Raw genomic sequence first — 20831 nt, 5'->3', positions numbered from 1 at the left:
GCCCACCGTCCCCCCACTTTCATCAGTTTCCGTTGCTTTCCACTTCGTCAAGAATTTCTTTGGATCACCTAGCCTTGCAGAAGCCCCACCTCTCGGAGATGCCAAGAGAGCTTCCCATCCCCCAATTTCTGTGTGTCTTCTCCCGGTATTTTCAGCCTGTCGACCCGAACGTACCGTCCTTCAATCATGGGCTTCCTTATCAAAACCTGACTTCAACACTGACACATCTTTCACCTTGTCTACTCCTTCCTGTTGGCAGCTTCTTCACCTTCATCTCAAGCTCGGTCTTTGCGATTGAACAGTCAGCGATTTAACAGTGTGGCCCTCATCCGACGCGTCCAGATAAGGCTACCTCTACACAAGAAAACCTGGAAGAACAGAGAACGAAGCTCCGTCCGCCGCTCTCCGCTTTTTGTTCCTCCGCTCCCTCCCTCTTTCCGCCCCGCAATTGGAGAACGCGATCGGTTCTGACTACCGTGACTTCTTTTTCGCGGCATTCCCCTTCTTCCACTTGCACTTCTGCAAACTCGTTTCTCCAAACATTGTTATTCTTTGACTTTAGTTGCAGCTCAGCTCAACTTCTGTTTCCCATTACTTCAGGTGCATTGCCCTTCACGCAGCTACATCCATCTCGCTGCGACACTACACTACAGCCCACTCCAAGCCATCAACCTCGTCGCCCTTGCGGTGCTGCTCTCTCCAACAAAGGTCAAAACCCACTATAGCTCTTGTCCCACTTCTCCTCTCACCTACTTAGTTCACTTTCAGTTTGGTGATCTAGGCGAAACCTCCAAACAGCGTTTCAAGGTCCAAACCACGTTGCTCCATCTCACCAGTTACAAGCCCAAACAACTTGCTCTGGCCACCTTCTTCAACTTCAGGGAACAAGACCTCTTGCGATCCCAATCACTTTCCGTTATTGCCCCACGTCGCTACCGCTTCTCACCGTCCTCGCAACAAGACCCAGCCAACCCTTCAAACTATTCTAATCCCCCTTGATGCCCGGGCAGACGCCAGAAGTTGTTGCCTCTGCCGATCTAGATCCTCTCTCGCCCAAGCCAATCGCCCTCCACAGCACCTCGCCGACCCTGGTCCCAAGGCTACAGGACCACGCTGCCGCTATTGACGCGGTAGTTGAGGAATTAACCAGTCAATTAACCAATCCGACCCTTACGTCTCAACCCTCGTACAACTCGTACATTTCGCCCGCCATGCCAGAGCCGGTCCAAGAGTCTTCCGATGTGTCCGACACCATAGTAGTTGCCGGCGAGTATTCGGAAGATGATGACGACAGCCTTGATGCGTATGATGAGGACGGGCAGGAACAGGGCCAGGAGCAGGGGAACAAGCCAGAGACGGGCAGCGATGATTATGCGCACACCTTTGATTCGCCCACAGACCAAGGTGAAGGTGAGGCCGACGAGGCGCAGCCAGATGTATCAAAGGCTTCAGAAACTAAGATGAATGATTCTTCCACGCCTGAACCTTCAAAGACTCAGCCTTCCACTGCACCTGCCCCTCCTTCTGATCCTTCATCGTCTCCTCCAGCCAAAGTCACAAGCCAAACCCAGCCCCATTCTGAAGCCGAGCAGCTCCCAGCCCAGACCAACGAATCGCTTCCGTCTCTAGATGCGCCATCTGATTTCGCTCCCGCCGCCCCCCATCAGCATCTCCAAAGCTCAAATCCCGATCCTGTACCCGATGCCGCGCCCAGCGGCACTTCTTCCATGGCCGAGGTGCCTTCCGCACCAGATTGCGGCGAGATCCAAATGCCAGATGCTCCTCCTGCTCCTGATGTCCAGCCCTCTTCTAGAGACTCTGCTGCCGCTTCAAATAGCCCGACCCCGGCAAATGAAGATGATGACACTGCCGTTGATATCCAGAAGCTCGTGGACAACATCACGGCCAGAGCTGCCGCATCCCCCACCACGGCTTCTGCCTCATCTGTAGCAGCTGCTTCAGCCAAACCGCCTGCCACTCAAACTTCTCAGAACGGGCCAAGCACCTTGAATGTTTCCCATTCTGCTTCGCTTCCACCTAAACCTCAAGGCGGCCTACCTGCCATCCCACCTCAGGCCCATCACTTTCATCCCCGACCCCATAACTCTGTACATGCCCAAGGCTCATCTCCCAGCGTTGGACCTGGGACACCACGTACTGCGTACATGCCACCTGGCGGCTCCGGTATCGGCAATGAAGCCATCTCATCTCTGCCTCCCATTCCACCCAATACCTTCAATAATGCTCCAACCCAACCCTACGCATCCGCGCATAACTCCCGACATCTTCCGGGGCCTGGTAACTCTCACATAAGCAACATTTATGCGCCAGCAAGCGATCAAGACTACGAAAAGTTCCTTGCCGATGAGAGGCAGTACACATTGGAGGCTAGATGGGAGCAACGATTCCCTGAAGGCTCGCGTATCTTCATTGGTAAGTGCAACACTCGCTTGTCTTGTTTGGCGGTGACATGTCCTGACCTGTAGTGTAGGTAACTTATCGTGTGAGAGAGTCTCAAAACGCGAAGTCTTCGATGTCTTTAGCAAGTTCGGACGCCTTGCACAGATCTCTTTGAAGAATGCATATGGTTTCGTACAATATCATACCATTGAGGAAGGTCTTGCTGCTATTCGTGGGTGCCGCGACGTCGAACTCGGTGGACGTGCAATCAGTAAGTGGATTTACTCCTAGCAGTTGTTACCACCACCTTTAGGCCTAAAATTCCATCTTTTTTGTTGTGTAGGGTGTAGCGACTTGGGGGAAGATGACTGCGAGCTAACCGTCTCGAAGATTTGGAGATATCCAAGAAACAGGATCGAACTCGGAAAGAACACCCTGAGCGCGACCGTGAACGTGAGCGAGAGCGGTCGCCTGACCGCCGCTTGCCACGTGATAGCCGTGTAAGAGACCGCTATGAGGCGAGGGATCCGGGCTGGCGTAGAGATGACTACCGCCCGGGTCCTGGGCGCTCACCTTCTCCTCACCGAGGAAGCCGAGACGGCCGATATGCTAGGGGCTCCAGAGACCGTGACTTTGGCCCTGGATATGACAGCCGCCGATCCAGATCGCCGCCATCAGTCCGCTACTATGATAATGGCTATCGACGCAGAGACGACAGCCCGCATCGGCGCGTGCCATCTAGCGAAGAGCTTGACATGCCTTTCCGCTACGGAGCCGATGTTCCAGATGTTCAGCTCGTCCTCCTTGGAGACGTACATAAGGAGTTCGTCTCGTGGGTTCAGAGCGTCTTCCATTCATATGGGCTGAGGACAAATGTAATTTACGCGAATCCGCGCTTTCCCCGGGAGCCGTTGATACAACGTCAGATGGTGGAAGGCGTGCATGCGGTCAGTTTTCTTGACCCTAATTCGCCCGGCAAACAACAGCTCGACATTCGGGTGTTTACTCGGACCGCCACCAGCATCAACTTCGACGATTATAAGGTAACGCCGCATCAGGCTGCTGCGTTGGTGGTAGACAAGAAGCGCATCCAGCCGCCGCAGCCGCCGCCTACCTACCCAGTCAACAATTATGGCCACGGGTATCGCCCAGAGGTTCCACCTCCCGTCAGCTATCCATACCAACAGCAGCCCTACGCCATCCCTCCGGCTCCGGCACCTCAAATACAGCAGCTGCATGCCCCAGTGCAAGACATCTCGAGCGTGGTTGGTCAGCTCAACAACGAATCCCTCAGCGCACTCCTGGCCACTTTGACACAATCTCAAGGTACGGCTCCGCAGCCGCCTCATCCAGCCATGCCCTATGGCGCGGCCCCGCCGGCTCCTGCAGCTGCCCAAGCTGCCCAGATCGACATCAATGCTTTGCTCGGAAACCTGAGGAGCGCCGCCAATCCGGGAGCTCCAAGTTATGGCGACGTCCCAGCATATGGGGTCGGTTCTGCACCCCCGGCCCCGACGGGCTATGATGCCCAACAAGCACAAAAGCTTCTTGACCAGCTCAGACGCATTGCTCCGTAGGGCTGTCATGCTAATAATGATGCTATTCTAAGGACGCAAGTTGTCGCCTTGCACTTACTGAGAGACTCGAGGAGTTGTTATGCATCTTGACATGTGTTTTCAGTCCTTTCATAAAAGAAAAAGGAGGCTATGGATAATAGACACCCTAATCATATTCTACATATCACATTCTAGGATCGGATGGAGCGTGCGACATTAAAACAAACCCCTTCTTGTATTTGTATGTAACGTGTAATTTTTTCTTCTTCTTTTTGCAAAGCCGCCATCATGGATATGCTTATCGTTGTTCGGTCATTTCTCGTGGAGTTTCCACATCTTGCATCAAACCCAGCGGCATATTTCTGAATTAGCAGCGTTTTCATCGCTTGGCCTGTTATTTTTTTTTCTTCTTCTTCTTCTTTTCCCCTTCTTATTCCTCGCATTTCCTGGGTGTCGTGGAAGCGAAAAGCGGAAAACGGAAAAAAAGGAAGAGATAGAAGAAGTTAGCACAGTTCGGGTAGACGTGCTGCCTAGTTCGACGGCTGGCGAAGGAAAATAAAATAAAAAGTCTGTACTTGGGTTCTATTCGAATAGGCAGGCACAGGCAACGCTCAGGCAACTAAGAAAGAGGAAAGCAAAAAATAGATCACCTGTACTACTACTACTACTACTTACAAAAATACAATCTCTGCTCAAGCGGTGCTGAATTGGACTTGGTACCTAGGTTTGATGCCGCTTGTCCCCCGATCGTGCAGTGATGAATGGATGGATGGATAGGTGAGGCTGTTCGAGACATGGTGGAGATTTGAAAAAAAAAAAAAAAAAAAAAAAAAAAAAAAAAAAAAGAGATAAAAGGAGAAAGGCACAGAGATAGCGAGGTGATCAAATGGGAAGCAGAATAGCAACTGAACTCACATACTCGCTGAAACTGCATGGGATATCTCGCTGTAAATGACACTTGATTATGATTCCCTTTAAATTACGGCACTCACCTCAACTTTAAGCCCGCCGCAATGTTCCTCAGGCCAACCGCTTACCACACATACATAGGACAGCACGTACCAAGCATGTCCGTTCAACTAGCACAGGATTAAATTCAACAACGAGCCAAGAATTGTTCAATCTATGGACCCATGATAAATCCTACGAACATCCATAGATGGGAAGCACTTTGAGCGAACGATGCTACCACTTCGATTTGCTCTAAAGTAAGCAGCCTTCTGCAGCTGTGTCTCAAGCTTATCTGTAAACATACCGCATAGGAGTACAGTGTGGACAGGTATAATAAAGTATAAGAGAAACCCATGAAAGAGGAAAAAAAGCAAAGCCAAAGCAACCATTAACCCCAATATGCTTTTTTCCCTAATAAATCACACAACAAATATGATACCCCCCCTTTCCCTATCTTTAAAGCTTCATACCAGTCATCTTGGCAACGCGCAAGCTCTGCCTTATGCTAAGATCAAGCATAATCTCCTCTGAGCCACCAGGGATGGCATAAGCCCTGACATCACGGTACAGCCTCTCGACCTTGCCGCCCTGGCCGCCGCGGGAGTAGGATAGACCGCCGAAGATCTGGGAGGCCTCGCGGGCACAGAACTCAAAGGTGACGGTGGCCTGGGCCTTGAGGGAGGCGATGGCGCCGCCGAGACGGAGCATGGCCTCGGTCTCGCCCATCTTCTCGCACTGGTAGATGAGGTTCTCGAGCCAGTTGTACGAGGCCTCGATTTGCCGAGCCATGTGGGCGAGCTTGAGGCGGATGACGGGGTGCTCGATCAGCTTCTTGCCAAAGGTGCGGCGCTTGTTGGCGTACTTGACCGACTCCTCGTAGCAGACACGCGAGAAGCGCAGGCACTGGATGATGATGCCGATGCGCTCGTGGTTGAAGTTGGTCATGATGACGCGGAAGCCCTGGTTCTCCTTGCCGATCAGGTTCTCGACAGGGACCTTGACGTCCTCAAAGGTGATGTAGGTGGTGCCCGAGGACCAGACACCCTGGCAGTCCATGCGGCGGGTGGACACGCCGGGGAAGTCGCGCTCAATGAGCAGGAGAGAGACGCCGTTCATGCCGGGGCCACCAGTGCGCACGGCTGTGGTGAAGTAGTCGGACCAGATACCGTTGGTGATCCACTTCTTCTCGCCGTTGACGATGTAGTGCTTGCCGTCCTCGGTAAGCTTGGCCTCGCAGGTGAGGTTGGCAACGTCGGAACCGGCGTCGGGCTCGGTGATGGCAAGGCAGATGCGCTTGTCACCGTTGAGGATGCCAGGTAGAATGCGATCGACAAGGGGCTTCTTGCCGAACTTGACGAGGGGAGGGCAGCCAATGCCGAAGCCGCCAATGACGTTCCAGACGAAACCACCGGAGCCGGTACGAGAGAGCTCGTCGGTTACGAGCATCTCGTGGAAGAGATCCCATTTCTCGGCGGGGACGGACTTGATGGGGTTCTCGACATAGTTGCTCTGGTACTTGGTGCCCAGCAGACCGGCGAGGTAGCCGCGCTTGCCCATCTCCTTGTAGATCTCAGCAGGAACCTCCTTCTTCTCATCCCACTCGGTGACATAGGGGTCAATGGCGGTCTCGACCCACTCGCGGATCTCGGCACGGAGGGCGGCGTGAGTCTCGTTGTAGTAAGGAGAGTGGTACTAGTGGAGCAAAACAGTGAATTAGCCGAGGCACATGGAAGGAAATGGATTCCAACTTACGCTCTGGTACCAGCTGGGGTCAGCAAAGGGGATAAGCTGGCCGAAGGGCTCGAGAGCCTCGGATTGCTCATGGGAAGAGGAGGAAGCGGTTGACGCCTTGGGCTTGGGGGCGGCCTTGGGAGCAGGGGCCGGAGCGGCAGCGGGCGCTGGAGCAGCGGCCTTGGGCTTGGTATCTAGGGAGCCGATCTGGAGCTTGCCCTGGTACTTCTTGAGGATGCCCTCATTGTGGTACTTCCAGAACTGCTTGGAGGCGTCCTTGCCGCCAACTCTCTGGAGGATCTTCTTGCCGCCTGTTCCGATCCACAAACAATGGTCAGTTTCTAGGTTACGTCCTCGGGGTAAATAGAGGAGGGAGTTTCGCGCATAAACATACCGGGATGGTCGTCAGCGAACTTGGTGACATCGTAGACATCGCCATCAATGACAATCCAGAGCGAGTCCGGTTTGCTATGCGACGAGACGTCGGCCTGGGTGAAGATCTTGGACATGATGGATGGGTATAGTGTATAAGGAATGGGTATACGGATGAACGAGTTCAAGAAGAAAGAGAAAGAATAAGAATGGAGAGAGACGGGAGAAGATCAAGAAAATAAAGACATGAACCAAGAGGGCCACGAGGGCAGCTTTGAAAGCACAATCGATCCATATGGGGGAGAGTGTGGGGGAGTTAACTTGTCTCCTTGTCCCTTGTCACATCCATTCCACTGGCAAGCATCCCCGGTTGTACCACAGTATGGATTCGCGCAGCCAATGGATGGTGGGCGGCCAAAGTTCAAGTCGTCCTGCACGGTAAATGCGCCGAAACGGACTTTCACATGTGATCATGCCACGGAAAGCTTCCACACCGACGTCTGGTGTACACTTCATACGTTGGATTGCTTTGAAAGTTGGAGCACATGCGCGTGAGATCTGACGTTGGCAGGATGATAGGATTATGTCTGTACTCTGGTTGGTGTCTGACATCCGACAAGAATGTAAACATTGTCCGAATTTGTGGTTCCGACAGCTGCATGCTGCCAGTGTCAGTCTGATCAACTGTGAGTTGACATTCACCAAATCGTCTCTGCGGATGGCACGGTCGAAAACTAGATAAAGCAGCCAATTCAAAGTTCCAGAAGCCGTTGTAACCTAGGTCCGACTTTACGATTTTGGAGATTCACAGTTCGTTGTATCTTAAGTTCATCCTCGACTTCCAACAGTTCGTTGGCACTGTCCGTCCTCGACTGCCCGTCTCCTGCCCGTGGGGAAGACCCCTGCGCTATGCAATCCGACCCACCTCCGCCTTCGTTGACATGAAACCTCACAGTTTGATATTCAAACTTTCAACTGTCTTTGGGCGGCTTTGCTCCAAACCTCCGGTGCTTATCCAGAGGACAATGACGACGGCGAGGCTGGTCGTTCTCGAAATGGAATGAAATACGGGAACATGTGACACCCTCCCAAATCACTTCCAGTTCCCATTTGCAGCGAGTCTCGTTGAATGTCTCTGTTTCGGTCTCCACCGAGTCCACGTTAGGCTGATGTCATTTGTTCCAGCGGGACCAATTGGAACGGCTGGGATTACCACCCAACAATGAGCCGAGGCAAGTGTGGTGCTGCCACGGTGCGTGCCGCGGTGCGTGCCGCGGCCACAGCCTGTAGTGTAGTGCACTGCACAAAGACCGAGCCGATGCTAAATGCACGTACTGTACGTGTACTATCATGGACCTTGTCATAGCGAACTCCATGGGGCCGACTAATTGTGGAGTTGGAGATACATTAACATAACTTTCTTATTGCAGCAGTTGCTCCATGGTAGCGGTCTGTATGATCCCATCCGTATCCCATGATCATCAATCAATATATAGCTAGATGGCGGTAAATCTGTGAGGACTCAATCGTTCGCATGGCAAACGCAAAAAAAACAAGTAGGTACACATTCCCGTAACCTTGGGTTCCACGGATTCCTCGACGTGCTAAATAATACACACATCTCCGTACCCTTTTCCCTTCCGCCTTTGTAAAACTCCCATAAACTCCTGAATACCTGAAACGCCAGTACCCATCAGAACGCGGTAAGTAATCGGGCCACGTAATGACATTCCCGCCCTAAGCACCACGAGGCTTCGCCTTAAGCTTCGCCTTTTCCTTTTTCTCCTCCTTGACCTTCTTCCTCTTCTGCTCCGCCTGCTCCTCCAGTTTGCGCTTATGCGCCTTCTTCTCCTCCTCCGTCTTGGGCAGTATCTTGAAGAAACCCTCGATTCTCGCCTGTTGTGAAGTCTTCATGTTCTTCTCCAGCTTTGTGCCCGCGCTGCGGACACGGTCCTCCGAAAACCCCTTCTCATGAACCAGGAACTGGATGAGCCCCTCGATGTCGGGCTTATCCCACTTAAAGTCGCACAGCGGGTCGTCGGCGGGCCGCACGTCCGGCTCGAAGAAGAGCGTGCGCGCGTCCTCAAACGGCCAGTCCTCTGGGATTTGGTAGCGGCCCTTGGGGTCCGCCTTCATCCATTCCACCACCTTCTCCAGTGTGCCGTGCTCGCGGATCAGCTTGAGCGCTGTGCTGGGTCCGACTTTGGGGATGGGGTCGAGGTAGTCGCAGCCAAGGAGAATGCAGAGGTCGATGAACTGTAAAAGAGGGTGCTGTCAGCATATCGCAGTATTTTTTTGATAGCCCGAAGAAACAAAAGGCAGGGGGGGAAAACATACTTGCTTCCTCTCCATACCCAACCCCTCCAACACCTTCTCCAAATGGATTTCCTGAATCGGCTCCTTCCTCTGCTCGCTAAACGTCAAATGCCTAAGCAAAATCGGCGCGTTGAAGCACAGCGTATCCATATCCTCGCTGGCAGCCGCATACACCTTGCCCGCCCGCGCCAGCACTGCGCATTGCGCCTCCGCCTCGGTGGGCGCCACAATGTAGGGGATGCCCATCAACTTCAACAACTTCTGGCACTCGGCATTATGCTCGCGTGTGACGCGGACCGTTCTCCGACTGAACTTCTCCACGTCCTCGGCCGTGCCGGTTTCTTTGGCCTCCTCCAGCCCTTCGGTGGCTTCCTGCTTGCGCTGGAACCGCTTGGCTAGCTCCCCGGACTTGAGTTTGGGCGGCGCGCCGTCGAATACATAAAGCGGCTTGATGCCGTTGTCGACCATTCGTAGGGTGCGGTAGAACATGCCCATTAGATGCGACGTGGTTTCGCCGGCCTCGTTCATTAGTTGTTGGCCATCGGAGCGGACGGCGATTAGGAAGCTGTAGATGCTCATGGAGCTGTATAACGTTTAGGGAGGAGGTTATGATGTCAGCGATTATGGTACGGTAGGTTACGTTTTTTTTTTTTTTTCTCCTTCATGATCGAGGTCGGGGTTGGGGTCGGGCGGGGGAGTCGTACGCATCCTGTGAAAGGAAGGTGAAATGTTAGCATATTTTGAAGAGAAAGAGTGCATTGATTAAAATGACATAAAACTCACAATGGCAACCTTGCGACCGAACTGATTCTTGATCTCACCCTCCTTGATGGCGTCAGGCGCTTCATCTTTGATGACCGAAAAAAGCTGTTTAATACCCATCTTTGCGATTGTTATTCATGCGATTCCGGGTTCGAGATTGGGACAAGGTGGTAAGTCGGGCGGATTCCGTGCAGAAATTGGAGAAAGTCAAAGTACAGTAGGTTGTTGTTGCAGACGGGACGGAGGTATCTTGGTCTCTTGAAGGTAGGTGATGTCACTTTGTGACGGGAAACGAGAGGAGGCTTTCCGCGTCCGTCCAGTGGAATTGACGCGCTGAAGCTGCTGAAGACCGGATTGCCTGCCTGGAGACGCACCTCTTTCGCGATGGTAAATGTGGGGCACTTAGAATCCCTGCGTGTGTGTGCTCTCATATTGGAGTGATGCTCGGACAACTACGGGTTAGGGTTGGACGTTTACTCGAAGCCAAGGGGTTGAAAGATCAAGTTGTGTCTTCTTCTTCATGCTTGTGTTTCTTCCAAGGAGGACACTTTCTGATGCGATTTCAATTTGATTGCAAAGGAACACAAATATCTTATGGTTTCTTGACAACATAACGTCTTGAACAAATTTCCTAAATACCTCGAGCTTCTCCATTACCTGGAAACAATAATTGGTATAACTGGCACATAAAGAGGTGAAACAGGTAACGAGCAAATTTCGCAGTCATCGCCGTCCAAACATGCTCATATACTATGGCATAAAAGGCAGAAATGATTTAGTAGATCGTGCCTCATACTGAGGTTATTGAGTGAACAGGGTAAGGGGGACAGAAACCAGGGTGAAGTCTTAGAAGTTCTCCTTGCCCCAAACAAAGTGGAAACTAATGCAAGATGTTAGCGGTCTTTCCGTTGCAAGTCCACCACAAAAGAACCATGAACTTACCCAGGCTCACTATACTTGTTGCAAAAGATGTGCAGCGAGCTGCCCAGTCCCTTGGGACCGCAGAAGAACACGCCAGCCTCGCCCGGAGCATGCAATTTCCTGATACCCCTAAAGATCATATCCCAGTTCGGACGGCCAAAGTTCGTCGGCGACCTCAAGCCAGTAATGGTATCCTTATCGGCGTTGGCATCATTGATCATGATGTTGGTCGCATCGTCAATCTTGATCTTGGCCGTCAGGTACGTGTGGATCTCGATGCGGTGGTCGACATCTTGGGCCTCGATAGCCAACAACAGAGAGCGGAACCACTCGAACGAGCCGAAATCTCTGCAGACCCAGAAGAAGTACACCTTGCTCAGCCGCGTCTTTTGTTGCGGGTAGTTCATGCGATACCAGATCGACTTGAGGATGGAGGCGAAGGGGGTCACGCCGATACCGGCGCCGACCAGGACGGACACCTCGTACTTGAACACGTCTTCGGAGGCGGAGCCGAACGGTCCATCGACGTACACACGGGGAAGAACACGGCGGAGAGCGGGATCAACTTCGTCGTTCTCCTGGCTGACGCCAACGACCTTGGACGTGTCTCCCTTCTTCTTGTTGTCGAATTCGCACCCCAAAGTCTCGGCAAGTTGCCTGGTAAAATCACCAACGACACGTACGTGGATCGAGATGTAGTCCTCCTCTGGCGCGCTCGTGAGGGTGAAGGGATGGTACTGCCACAGGGATACAGCCGGGCAGCAAAAGAAGATGTACTGGCCGGCGCGGGTCTTGGTGTTCTCCTTCTTGATCTGGATCTCGCACACGTTGCTGGGGTGCTGGACAACCTTGGAGATGTACGTCTTGTGCTTGCCACGGACCTCGCGGGCAATGCGCTCGGCGAGATAGGCAAATCCTCCGTACATCCAGTACTGCCAGAACACACCGATGGCCGTGGTGCCGACGGAAATGCAGAAAGGCGCAAAGTCGGGCTGGATCATGCAGAAGGCACCGTGGATGGACCAGAAAAAGAAGAAGATGATGAACATGTGGTGTGTGTACCAGAACCGCTCGTAGTTCGCCCGTCTTGTCTTTTCGACCGAAGTGATCACCATACCTGTCAGCGCGATCAACATGATATAGCCAGTCCAACCGGGGCCCGAGACAAAGTTGGCCAACAGCCAGCCGTAGATACCGAGGTTGTTCTTGGCTGCAATCTGGGCAAAGTTGTTCCAGTGGGCAATGGTGTGCACCCACGACCAGAAGAAGATGGACCATGCTGTCGTGATGTGGAAGGTAATGTTCTTGTCGAATTGGATGATGCCGTTCAGAGGAGTCTGTCTTGCGAGCGAGATGAGCGTTCGGCAGACGGGGAAAAGGACCAGGGCAACATCGACGTGCAGAACCAGCGCTGCCGATCTTGCAATCATATATGTCGGTCCAAACGTATCCCGCGCTATTTGTAGGTTGTCTTTGACGGCGTAGTTAACGAAGCCAAAGGCAAAGACGATGGCGTGGAGCACCATAAAGACGAAGACGAAGCTGTAACAGTCAGCATTCCATTCTCTTCCCTCGTCCCAACAAGCCATCGGCGGTCCAAGGGACAGTAAAGGTTTGTGCTTACATTCGTCGATAGCCTTCGTTGACCATCCATCGGTCGAACTTTTCCCTTGGACTCAGCTCCTTTTGCCTTTCCTGCGTCATTTCACCCGACAGTAGCATGCGAGTAAGTGGCGTCCATCTTGACCTCTCTGACGGCTTTTCGATCGACGAATCCGTGTTCGACCTGTACAGGTCGTACCCTCCGTAACTCATCTTGGGTGTTTTGCTTTCGTTGTCGTCGCAATATTTGTGTGTGATGTTCGTATTCCAACCCTTGTCTCCGTCGAACTTGACAATTTCACTCCCTTCTCAGCCCTTCAGATGTATGTCGTCGTAGACCCCCTGGTAGGAGGTTTCGTCTTTCCGTTCCACTCAAGCAAGTTGCGAAATAGTTGTTGAATTCTGATGGATTGGTCCTCGGGAGTCAGAGCCTGCTGAACTGATCGAGAGACACGAGTATTAAGTGAGTGAGAGACGAGAATGATAACAAGATTGTCTGTGAAAGAATGTAATGGTATGAGCCTGTAACTGCCACGTTAAAGTGGTGTCGGTCAGCAATTACAAGCTCCAAGTGAATAAACCTCTGCAGAAAAGGGAAAGAGGCTAGGCGGAGCACGGGATGTGGGAGGAAGGATATGGTTAAGACAGTGCCCCAAGCGGACCAAAGTCGGAGAATCATAAAACATGAGGCGATTTCTGGTACATCATACCTGTACTACGAATGCCTGCACCTGGCGGCTTGTTTCTCTTTCACCTACCCGAGAACGGAAGCCTCAATGGCAAAAACGACCCAAAGTGTGTTAACTCAGTAGATGAAAAGAGGAAAGAGGGCAACAGAATGAACAAGCAGAAGAAATGACTCGACAGAGTGTTTGGGGGCACAGACTGAAGTGACGTAGAGTTGTATGGACCAGGGACTGAGGCTTTCCCAAGTCTGGAACCTCCCAGGGGCTTTTCAGGGGACCATCAAAGAGAAATGAGAAAAAGAAACCGAGAAAATCGAATGATCGAAAGCATGGGATCCTATGCAACTTCAGACCCAGGCTCGTCAGTGTTGAAACGAGCGACCCTGCCGAACGTGTCACTGGCGTTGTTAGCAAGCAATGGGTGCTACCACGGGAGCACCAGGCACTCTCAGTGCTTTAGTCGCCGCCACAGCGAATGAACACACACAAGTGACTGCGACCGGACGGCAGTTTTCCGTGTCTCTCCAGTCAAGTCGCTTTAACGCCGAGATCTGTTTCTGTGCCTCGTGTGGCGCCCGAGAAGACCAGTGTGTTTTGAACAGGGCATTCGCGGCAGCAACCTACAAGAGAAGTGCCTGGCGTGAAGTGGCAGGTAATATATGGCGCCATTCTGGATGCATAACCAGCTTCTCCTGTCTGAACCAATATGCTTCAGACCGTACTCTTTGGTAGACTGCCCGGTCGAGGCGGATGGGATCAAGGACGTTACGTTGTTCGGAGACGGAGACACACAGACAACTGAACTTGAAGACTGCAAAGACTCTGAGGACTTGGAGACATGGCCACATTGGCTCAGAGACCCCATAAAGATCATGCTACTGTGCTGTGATTGGTCAAAGGCTGCTCATTCGGTTCAGCCCGTGTTGCATTCCCCGTTTCGGCCAGGATCATGACACATTTGATAGGGGAGTCTTGCAAGTCTTGGCGTTCTACTTTAGGGGCTCTCTCAAGGCCCGAGCAGCGAGTCTCAACTGAAGCATTCGAATGCCCAGAAAGAGACGTCTTCGCAACCCTTAGGTTCTCCATTCAAATTTGGATTGTTCCATGATCAGATCTGGACACCGGAATCAAGAACTGGTTCGTGCTTTTGGTAAATGTCTGGTTTGGTTTTCGATTCCAAAGCGCAACAACCATGAAGGAGGCCTTGTTGCCATCGGGTTATTGTTCATTGTACGGGCTCGATCCCGTGCAACCTCAACCCAAACTTCTAAGCGCCGAACTCTCAAACCAGCCCGTTATCGCCTCAGTTCAGTTTGAGGACTTGGAAGCATGCATGCCCTGGGTCACTCTTCAGCATGACCACAACTAGCGTAACCGCGGGGAGGGTCAGCCCGATGAGCCGGGCACACAAGGTCCCAACGCCGGCAAGTCGTTGCCGTCCGGTACCATCGACTTCTTGTTGATATGCTCACATTCTCTCTGACTGCCCTTCCAAAGCCAGCCTGAGAACCTAACCTACAGATTCACTATCATGGCCTATGATGAGAGTAGTTGTCTCGTGATCCACATGAAAGATATGACAGCTACTCAGTCACCTACTAGTTCTCTGGCCAGCCTGTTGGGCCTTGAACCACATGTCAAGGAGATGACAAGTCTCGCGCACTTCGTCCGACCAAAGTTGAGAGGTACTTCGAATACCTATCAAGGTCAGTAGCGGGCTCATTAGTTGCAAACTGCCCGATACCATACTCGCACATGGAGAGCGGAACGTCATTCACGGATAGAGCACAGGCCAAACATCAGGAACGATAGAGGGAAAGACAGAATGCTATTGTACTGGAACCCCTTGGTATTGCAGACCTTTGTAAATAATGTGATGCGAGCAAAGAAACTTGAGTGCCGGTACGCAATGGTTACATCTTGCGCCTGCTGATTCCGCCCCGCCCCTTGTCGTGACATCGAAAGACACCGCTTGCTGTGCCACACCCCCATCCTCCACTGTTTCGAGCCGCTCGAATGGCATTTGCAACTTTCGCACTGAAGAGAGCTGGGAATTCCCTCTGGGCCTAGAGGAATATAGGACGCGAACCGGAACCACAATACACTCGTGCTCCCATGGTGAATATGTGGGTGCCCCTCCAAAAGAGGAGCCAAAACGTTGAAGAAACGATCCAGCGCTGCTTGTCGGCCATAAATCCATCCCATTATCTACTCTAGATAGCATACTTCCGGGTCCACTCGCGAGCCGTCGCCTCGTACCTGGCGCGGTCTGTCTTGTACACGTGCGCAATCTCGGGCACAAGCGGGTCGTCAGGGTTGGGATCCGTCAACATCGAGCAGATGGAGAGCAGAACTGCACACTTGTCAGCAGCCGAAGGACCATATGGGCGCTAGCTAGAAGAGCATGGACACAGAGAAACATACCCTTGGAGATCGTCAACGCCGGACTCCACTGATCCCTCAGAATGTCGAGGCAGATGCTGCCGTTCGAGTTGATGTTGGGGTGGTAGATTCTGGTGGTAAAGCTGACTTTGGGAGGCTTAAAAGGATAGTCGGTAGGGAACTGAATGTTGAGGAAGAAAACGCCGCCGGTGTAGGGGGAGTCGGCAGGGCCCATAATGGTCGCTTGCCAGTGGAACTATTCAATCGAGCATGTCAGTATGCCTGTTCGCGAGCAAGATGCCACGCGGTTCGATCCACGGCAAAGGTCATGACGCGATGCCGGGGGTCGAGCCGTGCTTATCGAAAAAGCGGGGTGGCTTATCCATACAAGATCTTCACCCTGAGGGCCAGCAGAGCAAGAGGAGGGCGGATCGCTACAGACAACAACACGTCAGCATCATATTCGACGACAGCAGATACGGAATGCATCTCTGGCGTCTGCGGAAGCGGTTCGAGACGGCGCGAGGGTCAGCGACGGCGACGGCAGCGGCGCAAACCCCGCCAGCGCGGCCCCACCACTGAACCTTGCGCCGGAATGACGCTTTTGCGGCATCGCGCGAGACGGCAAAGGACTAGCGGGATTCGTGTTTACGTACCGGCCGAGATCAGCGAGCTCCTTGTTAATGCGCTTCAACGCCATTGTGTGATATTAGTTGTGTAAAGGTAGGTGGTTGTGGTTGTCGTAATCGCTGTTGCGTTGACGACACGAAGTGTGGCTGCAAGTTTTAAAGGGTCAGGGTCAGCGTTTGCGGGCGGTGGAAGAGCAAAGAAGCGGAATGAATGGGCAGTGGGCAGTGAGTGAATCAAGGCTGGTGGGCTGGCTGGCTGCTGCTGCGATAATACTCGCTGGGCACGTCGGTCGTGCAAACGGGAGAAAAAAAAGTCGATCACGAATGGGCAGCGGACGAGAGCACGGCGGTCTGTTCGACTTACAAGATGGAAAGCAAAAAGCACTATATCGCTGAGTCACACCACGGTATTGGGGTGGGTTTCGTCAACAGGCGAGAAGATGGTGACGGGATGCAAACTCTGGTAGTTGATGTCGAAGTCGGTTGCAGGAGAGTAGGATGGAATGGCGGAGGGGGGGGAAATGGATCAGGATCAGGCGAACAAAGGTGGGTTCCCGTTCAGGTGCCAGCGGGCGGGACGGGAGCCTGAGGAAGCCAGTCCCCCCGGCCCAGTGAGGTTGGTGAGGTTGTCCCACCCACCCGACCAGTCCCACGGCAGGGGCAGTCTCAGGTCTCTCTGGCTAGGTACTTACCTACGGCGCGCTCTGCCCACTGCCCGCCGATGGCGCTGTCCGTGGCCGACCACTCAAGGCTCTTGCTGCATGACCGCCTGCCGATGTCTGTTGGCCTGGGCAGCATGGGCGGCTGGCAATTCAGATCGGATGCCGGCAGGGGTGGTTTGACGCCCCCCAAAGTTGACCAATCATTGAGCCCAAAAAGGACAGCGCCACTGGTTTACCTCGTCATCGTCAGTGCACCGCCACCGCAATGGCCGAGCTCATTCCGAGACTGAAGACTCCCGCCGGCAACACTTGCCGGCCGGTGCAGCTGGAAAGCCGACAACCGACGACCAACGACGAGCCCACGACGACCGACGACGACGACGACGACCACACTGGAACATTGCGATGATTCGCTCAAGACCTGTCCAAACTAGTACTGAAGCGGGGAGTCACTCTCTTCCAAATCGAAAACTTGGGTGGAAGAGGTATTGACCATGGATGAAATGTGGTTGGGGGCCGACAAGTACAGTAGTACTTGGCTAGGCTGATATGGAAGGAAGAGGGAACCGGTTATACATGTCTCTCAAAACTGAAGGCTCTGCTAAAACCAAAGGGAATGCTCCAGATATTCGCACGATGGTTGTTGAAACTGTTCTTCGGGCCAGCTTCGAGTTTGGGGTTCAGGTCTTGGGCGTACCAAATATGCAAGCAATGGTGCACCTCTCGGCCCCGGACGGCCGGACACGGAGTCATCCAACCACAAGAGTACAAACTGGCAGTGAGTATATGATGATCCGGGCATTAAATCAAGTGGAAGAGGTGGGTAAATGCAGCGGTTTTATATGAGGTGATTATGCATGAAATCCGGCTCATCCATCATGTTGCATATTCTCAGGTGCAAGTCGGACCTCCGTCGCAATGCACTCCACGAGAATGGTATCAATAAATGTGACATTATCAACAAAACTAAGTGCCTACCTAGGTAATTAGACTAACAATGTACATGAAAGGTTCATTTCATTGTGCTCGTGAGTATTCGGCTGCAGGTATCTCACAGTTGGGTGCATGATGCTTAAGGGCTTGGCTTCTGTCACGCATCCTCAAACTTGGAAATTGTCCAGAAATTATGCCTCCGCAGATGGTGTTGCATGGCCACATTTCTTTTGTCCAGTCAGAGAATAAATACTCGTTCTCCCCTTCATGTTCTCAGGGTGGCCTGTTCTTGTTCCTTTCCTTCATTCAACAGTCTTGACTTTTGTGTTTCTCACATCGACAAATTACTGAACACTCCCCTAAAGATGATGCCAGCATACTTTGGAAACCGACAAACAAATCCCATCAGAATCATGCCTCCTCATTGATTTATCAGTTAACTTGAAGGGCCATATCGAGATCACTAACAAACTGAAATATGTTACGACGACATGTCGAGATTTACGGCATACCACAGGTACAACATGTGGCCGCTCAACTGATCCCTTTCACCTATGTACCGGGTACATTAGCGACACCACGATGTTTAGGGACAGTTATCAACCCTCGGAAAGCAGGCGTACAAGGCACAATAGGGACATGGCAATTTCTTGCTAAGGAACGACTTCAATCGAGAAATCACCAGCTGACCGGCAAGAGACTTCAATTCAGAATCACGGCCCCCACCACCCATGCCAACCACTTCCAACAATACGAACACCGACTGAGTCAGAAGATCTTCTTCTTCACTTCGCCAGGACGGTGAAACACATCCCAACGAGAGCAACGAAAAAAATGTTCGTGTTTGTTCGTCAAAGACGAGAGTGTGATACCAGAAATTGTGCGGTGGCTAAACTACGGGCCCATCCCACCGAAGTGAGATCCCTGCCATGGATTCTTGAGCGCATGACAGAACCGGCAAGAAGATGGGGAAGAAAAGGAAAGAAAAGAGTTCAGAGGTCGGGGAGCAGAGAGATATATATACTTGTGGGAGCTGACCTGATACACATGACCCCATTTCACTCAAGGCAGTGCCCCTTCCGCGACAAGCAAGACAGATACGTTCGATCCGGTCAACATGGCATCACCAATTTGGCTTTCCTGAGAACTGAGGAAACAACGACTATTCGAGACCGGGATGCACGACGCAACAACAGAAAGGTACACCACAACGCAACAGCTGACTAGCAGCCGCAGGTTCTTGCCTCTATCGACAACAGAACGTTCTTGCCAGAGAAATGTTCCCGAGGGCGCCAGTTGAACCGGAAACCCAGCAGCGGTTCAGATCATCGACAAGGCAAGCGCGTTGCGACGAAGGTCCATCAAGAACGGAAGAACGACCATCGACCGAACATGAGATCATGATCATGTACTCAAACCATCGCGAGCCAAAAAAACAGTACGACTCCAACATCTCATGCTCATACGACAAAGCCATATAAGAACCGGAATAGCAAACCCAATCGACCAACCATATGCCAACAAGACGAATCATCTATGAATACACTCGTCCGTCGACTACCTGTCGAAGGTGCGGAACAAAAAACACAAGAAGGCATCAATACTAACCGGCAAGCCGAGCATTAACACAACAGCAATTGTGAGGGCATTACACATACACATGGAACTACCTTATTCTGATGTGCGGTTGGGCTATAAGAAAAGTCACACCACCGGGCAATAGGCATCGTCCTTGTCACGGCAACCGCGGGCGGATGGTGGGAAGAGTACAGTGTGGTTCCAGTCGTTGTGAAACGGAAAGATCCTTCTTTTCTCGATTCCTTCTTTCCCATCACTCAATTCCTTCGGCCTCCCTCGACCCTACCTCTAGGTATGTACTCAAAGTACCAACTCCCACTGACCATAAGCCAGGGTATTTGGTGCGGCTGCCCTCACTAAGGGAGGTAGGTACCCACGGCATCCTCCCTATTTTCTTGCTGCTTCCTCCCTTTCTTTCTTCTTCTTTTTCTCCTCGGCCTCCTTCTTTCTCTTGCAGCTCGAGCATGACTTGTCAGACTGCTTGCTGACCTCCTTGTTGTCGGCGCGGATATCACCGCAGGAGCCCCAGTATTTTGCCTTTGCGCACGTCAGGTGTTCGCTGCTGGTGGAGACTACGTCGGAGCAGTCGGGACATTTGTAGCTGGTTTTTATCTGGCCACACATTTTGTCTTTCTCTTTCTTGAATCGATCCAGATGGGAATACTAAAACTGGGTTATTGTATTTGTTAAGTCTGGATTGGTTTAGGCGCTATTGCGTGTGATGATGATGCTGGAGAAGATATAGCACTCCTGGATAGGTGGAAATCGTGGACCTTATGTAGGTCTTGAATTCGCAATGGGAAGCTGGTCACACTTGAGCACGATGGGCAGTATGCGTGAGGTAACATGGCAGTCTCGATAAGTTGTCTAAAACGAGGTCGGACTGCCGAGGCTTGGTACCAAATGACGCATCAAACGGAACATGCTTGCGAACTTGGACTCGTGATCTGGGTGGTAGCCCCATTCGACAGTCAAGATGATCTAAGCACGAGACGACAGCACACCACCACAGCTGGATTGCAACCACGAGGGCCGGGCTTCACACATGGAACTACGCTCATTCTGATGAGCAACTGGACTGGATGGAGAGCAAGTCACACCCTTGGCAATGACATTGTTCTTGTCTTTGGCAAGCGCGGGCCTTAGAAGAGCATTACTTATCATCCCATGAGTGGCTACCTAGCCTGTATGGGCCACTTCTGCTTGGTGAGGTCAGTGTCATCATTTTGGACAAACTGGCTTCTGGACCCTTTCGTGAATCAATGCCAGGGGAATAACTGAGGGGAAGGGATGCTCTGGTTTCAGTCTGGAATAATTCAGTTAAAAAGAGCAAACCAAGTGTGCAAGAGG

General features: G+C 52.2%; 7 protein-coding genes across 8 annotated transcripts; 3 read left to right on the top strand and 4 right to left on the bottom strand.

The window, feature by feature from the left end:
• Positions 1–178: 178 nt before the first annotated feature.
• On the top strand, positions 179–4647 carry NCU02286 (hypothetical protein). Its single transcript, XM_954837.2, has 3 exons — positions 179–2433; positions 2492–2671; positions 2791–4647. The coding sequence occupies exons 1-3, from the start codon at positions 999–1001 to the stop codon at positions 3975–3977; spliced, it is 2802 nt and encodes a 933-aa protein (XP_959930.1). The 5' UTR covers positions 179–998; the 3' UTR covers positions 3978–4647.
• A 385-nt stretch (positions 4648–5032) lies between these two features.
• On the bottom strand, positions 5033–7301 carry acd-1 (acyl-CoA dehydrogenase-1). The gene is made up of 3 exons (XM_954838.3): positions 7033–7301; positions 6660–6949; positions 5033–6599 (listed from the first exon to the last, which is right to left on the bottom strand). Exons 1-3 carry the CDS (start codon positions 7145–7147, stop codon positions 5364–5366), a joined length of 1641 nt encoding a protein of 546 aa, XP_959931.1. The 5' UTR covers positions 7148–7301; the 3' UTR covers positions 5033–5363.
• A 1113-nt stretch (positions 7302–8414) lies between these two features.
• On the bottom strand, positions 8415–10399 carry NCU10776 (DNA-repair protein rad2). The gene is made up of 4 exons (XM_001728303.2): positions 10110–10399; positions 10031–10035; positions 9348–9909; positions 8415–9266 (listed from the first exon to the last, which is right to left on the bottom strand). The coding sequence occupies exons 1-4, from the start codon at positions 10206–10208 to the stop codon at positions 8748–8750; spliced, it is 1185 nt and encodes a 394-aa protein (XP_001728355.2). The 5' UTR covers positions 10209–10399; the 3' UTR covers positions 8415–8747.
• A 179-nt stretch (positions 10400–10578) lies between these two features.
• On the bottom strand, positions 10579–14058 carry nox-2 (NADPH oxidase-2). 2 transcript variants are annotated; one of them, XM_011397013.1, is made up of 4 exons: positions 13322–14058; positions 12634–13133; positions 11031–12551; positions 10579–10968 (listed from the first exon to the last, which is right to left on the bottom strand). In XM_011397013.1, exons 2-4 carry the CDS (start codon positions 12822–12824, stop codon positions 10935–10937), a joined length of 1746 nt encoding a protein of 581 aa, XP_011395315.1. In that variant the 5' UTR covers positions 12825–13133; positions 13322–14058; the 3' UTR covers positions 10579–10934. The 2 variants fall into 2 exon arrangements, with proteins under 2 accessions (XP_011395315.1, XP_011395316.1); XM_011397014.1 differs by having other exon boundaries at positions 10603–10968; positions 12634–13139; positions 13322–13789.
• Positions 14059–15072: 1014 nt separating this feature from the next.
• NCU02289 (ubiquitin-conjugating enzyme E2) lies at positions 15073–17059 on the bottom strand. The gene is made up of 5 exons (XM_954840.3): positions 16673–17059; positions 16336–16455; positions 16068–16113; positions 15722–15935; positions 15073–15650 (listed from the first exon to the last, which is right to left on the bottom strand). The coding sequence occupies exons 2-5, from the start codon at positions 16377–16379 to the stop codon at positions 15511–15513; spliced, it is 444 nt and encodes a 147-aa protein (XP_959933.2). The 5' UTR covers positions 16380–16455; positions 16673–17059; the 3' UTR covers positions 15073–15510.
• A 1176-nt stretch (positions 17060–18235) lies between these two features.
• Positions 18236–18964, top strand: NCU17250 (hypothetical protein). The gene has a single exon (XM_011397075.1). It carries the CDS (start codon positions 18382–18384, stop codon positions 18706–18708), a length of 327 nt encoding a protein of 108 aa, XP_011395377.1. The 5' UTR covers positions 18236–18381; the 3' UTR covers positions 18709–18964.
• Positions 18965–19606: 642 nt separating this feature from the next.
• Positions 19607–20828, top strand: NCU17249 (hypothetical protein). Its single transcript, XM_011397074.1, has one exon. The coding sequence runs from the start codon at positions 19658–19660 to the stop codon at positions 19967–19969; it is 312 nt and encodes a 103-aa protein (XP_011395376.1). The 5' UTR covers positions 19607–19657; the 3' UTR covers positions 19970–20828.
• The last annotated feature ends 3 nt before the right edge of the window (positions 20829–20831 follow it).

This window comes from Neurospora crassa, linkage group VII (genome assembly GCF_000182925.2).
Source record: "Neurospora crassa OR74A linkage group VII, whole genome shotgun sequence".
Classification (NCBI taxonomy): domain Eukaryota; kingdom Fungi; phylum Ascomycota; class Sordariomycetes; order Sordariales; family Sordariaceae; genus Neurospora; species Neurospora crassa.
The sequence above is the reverse complement of the archived record's forward strand: the minus strand, read 5'-3'. Positions and strand labels throughout refer to the sequence as shown.

Excerpts from the sequence above, each read along its gene's own strand:
- NCU17250 (XM_011397075.1), top strand. The coding sequence starts at position 18,382 with ATGTTACGACGACATGTCGAGATTTACGGCATACCACAGGTACAACAT.
- NCU10776 (XM_001728303.2), bottom strand. The coding sequence starts at position 10,208 with ATGGGTATTAAACAGCTTTTTTCGGTCATCAAAGATGAAGCGCCTGAC. Across the intron at positions 9,267-9,347 it reads TGGGTATGGAGAGGAAGCAA|TTCATCGACCTCTGCATTCT; the intron begins GTATGTTTTCCC and ends CCTCTTTTACAG.
- NCU02289 (XM_954840.3), bottom strand. The coding sequence starts at position 16,379 with ATGGCGTTGAAGCGCATTAACAAGGAGCTCGCTGATCTCGGCCG. Across the intron at positions 16,114-16,335 it reads GAGCTCGCTGATCTCGGCCG|CGATCCGCCCTCCTCTTGCT; the intron begins GTACGTAAACAC and ends TGTTGTCTGTAG. Across the intron at positions 15,936-16,067 it reads GCCCTCAGGGTGAAGATCTT|TTCCACTGGCAAGCGACCAT; the intron begins GTATGGATAAGC and ends TCGATTGAATAG.
- NCU02286 (XM_954837.2), top strand. The coding sequence starts at position 999 with ATGCCCGGGCAGACGCCAGAAGTTGTTGCCTCTGCCGATCTAGATCCT. Across the intron at positions 2,434-2,491 it reads AGGCTCGCGTATCTTCATTG|GTAACTTATCGTGTGAGAGA; the intron begins GTAAGTGCAACA and ends CCTGTAGTGTAG. Across the intron at positions 2,672-2,790 it reads ACTCGGTGGACGTGCAATCA|ATTTGGAGATATCCAAGAAA; the intron begins GTAAGTGGATTT and ends ACCGTCTCGAAG.
- nox-2 (XM_011397013.1), bottom strand. The coding sequence starts at position 12,824 with ATGAGTTACGGAGGGTACGACCTGTACAGGTCGAACACGGATTCGTCG. Across the intron at positions 12,552-12,633 it reads AACGAAGGCTATCGACGAAT|CTTCGTCTTCGTCTTTATGG; the intron begins GTAAGCACAAAC and ends TGACTGTTACAG. Across the intron at positions 10,969-11,030 it reads AACAAGTATAGTGAGCCTGG|TTTCCACTTTGTTTGGGGCA; the intron begins GTAAGTTCATGG and ends ATCTTGCATTAG.
- acd-1 (XM_954838.3), bottom strand. The coding sequence starts at position 7,147 with ATGTCCAAGATCTTCACCCAGGCCGACGTCTCGTCGCATAGCAAACCG. Across the intron at positions 6,950-7,032 it reads GTTCGCTGACGACCATCCCG|GCGGCAAGAAGATCCTCCAG; the intron begins GTATGTTTATGC and ends GGATCGGAACAG. Across the intron at positions 6,600-6,659 it reads ACCCCAGCTGGTACCAGAGC|TACCACTCTCCTTACTACAA; the intron begins GTAAGTTGGAAT and ends TTGCTCCACTAG.
- NCU17249 (XM_011397074.1), top strand. The coding sequence starts at position 19,658 with ATGGTGGGAAGAGTACAGTGTGGTTCCAGTCGTTGTGAAACGGAAAGA.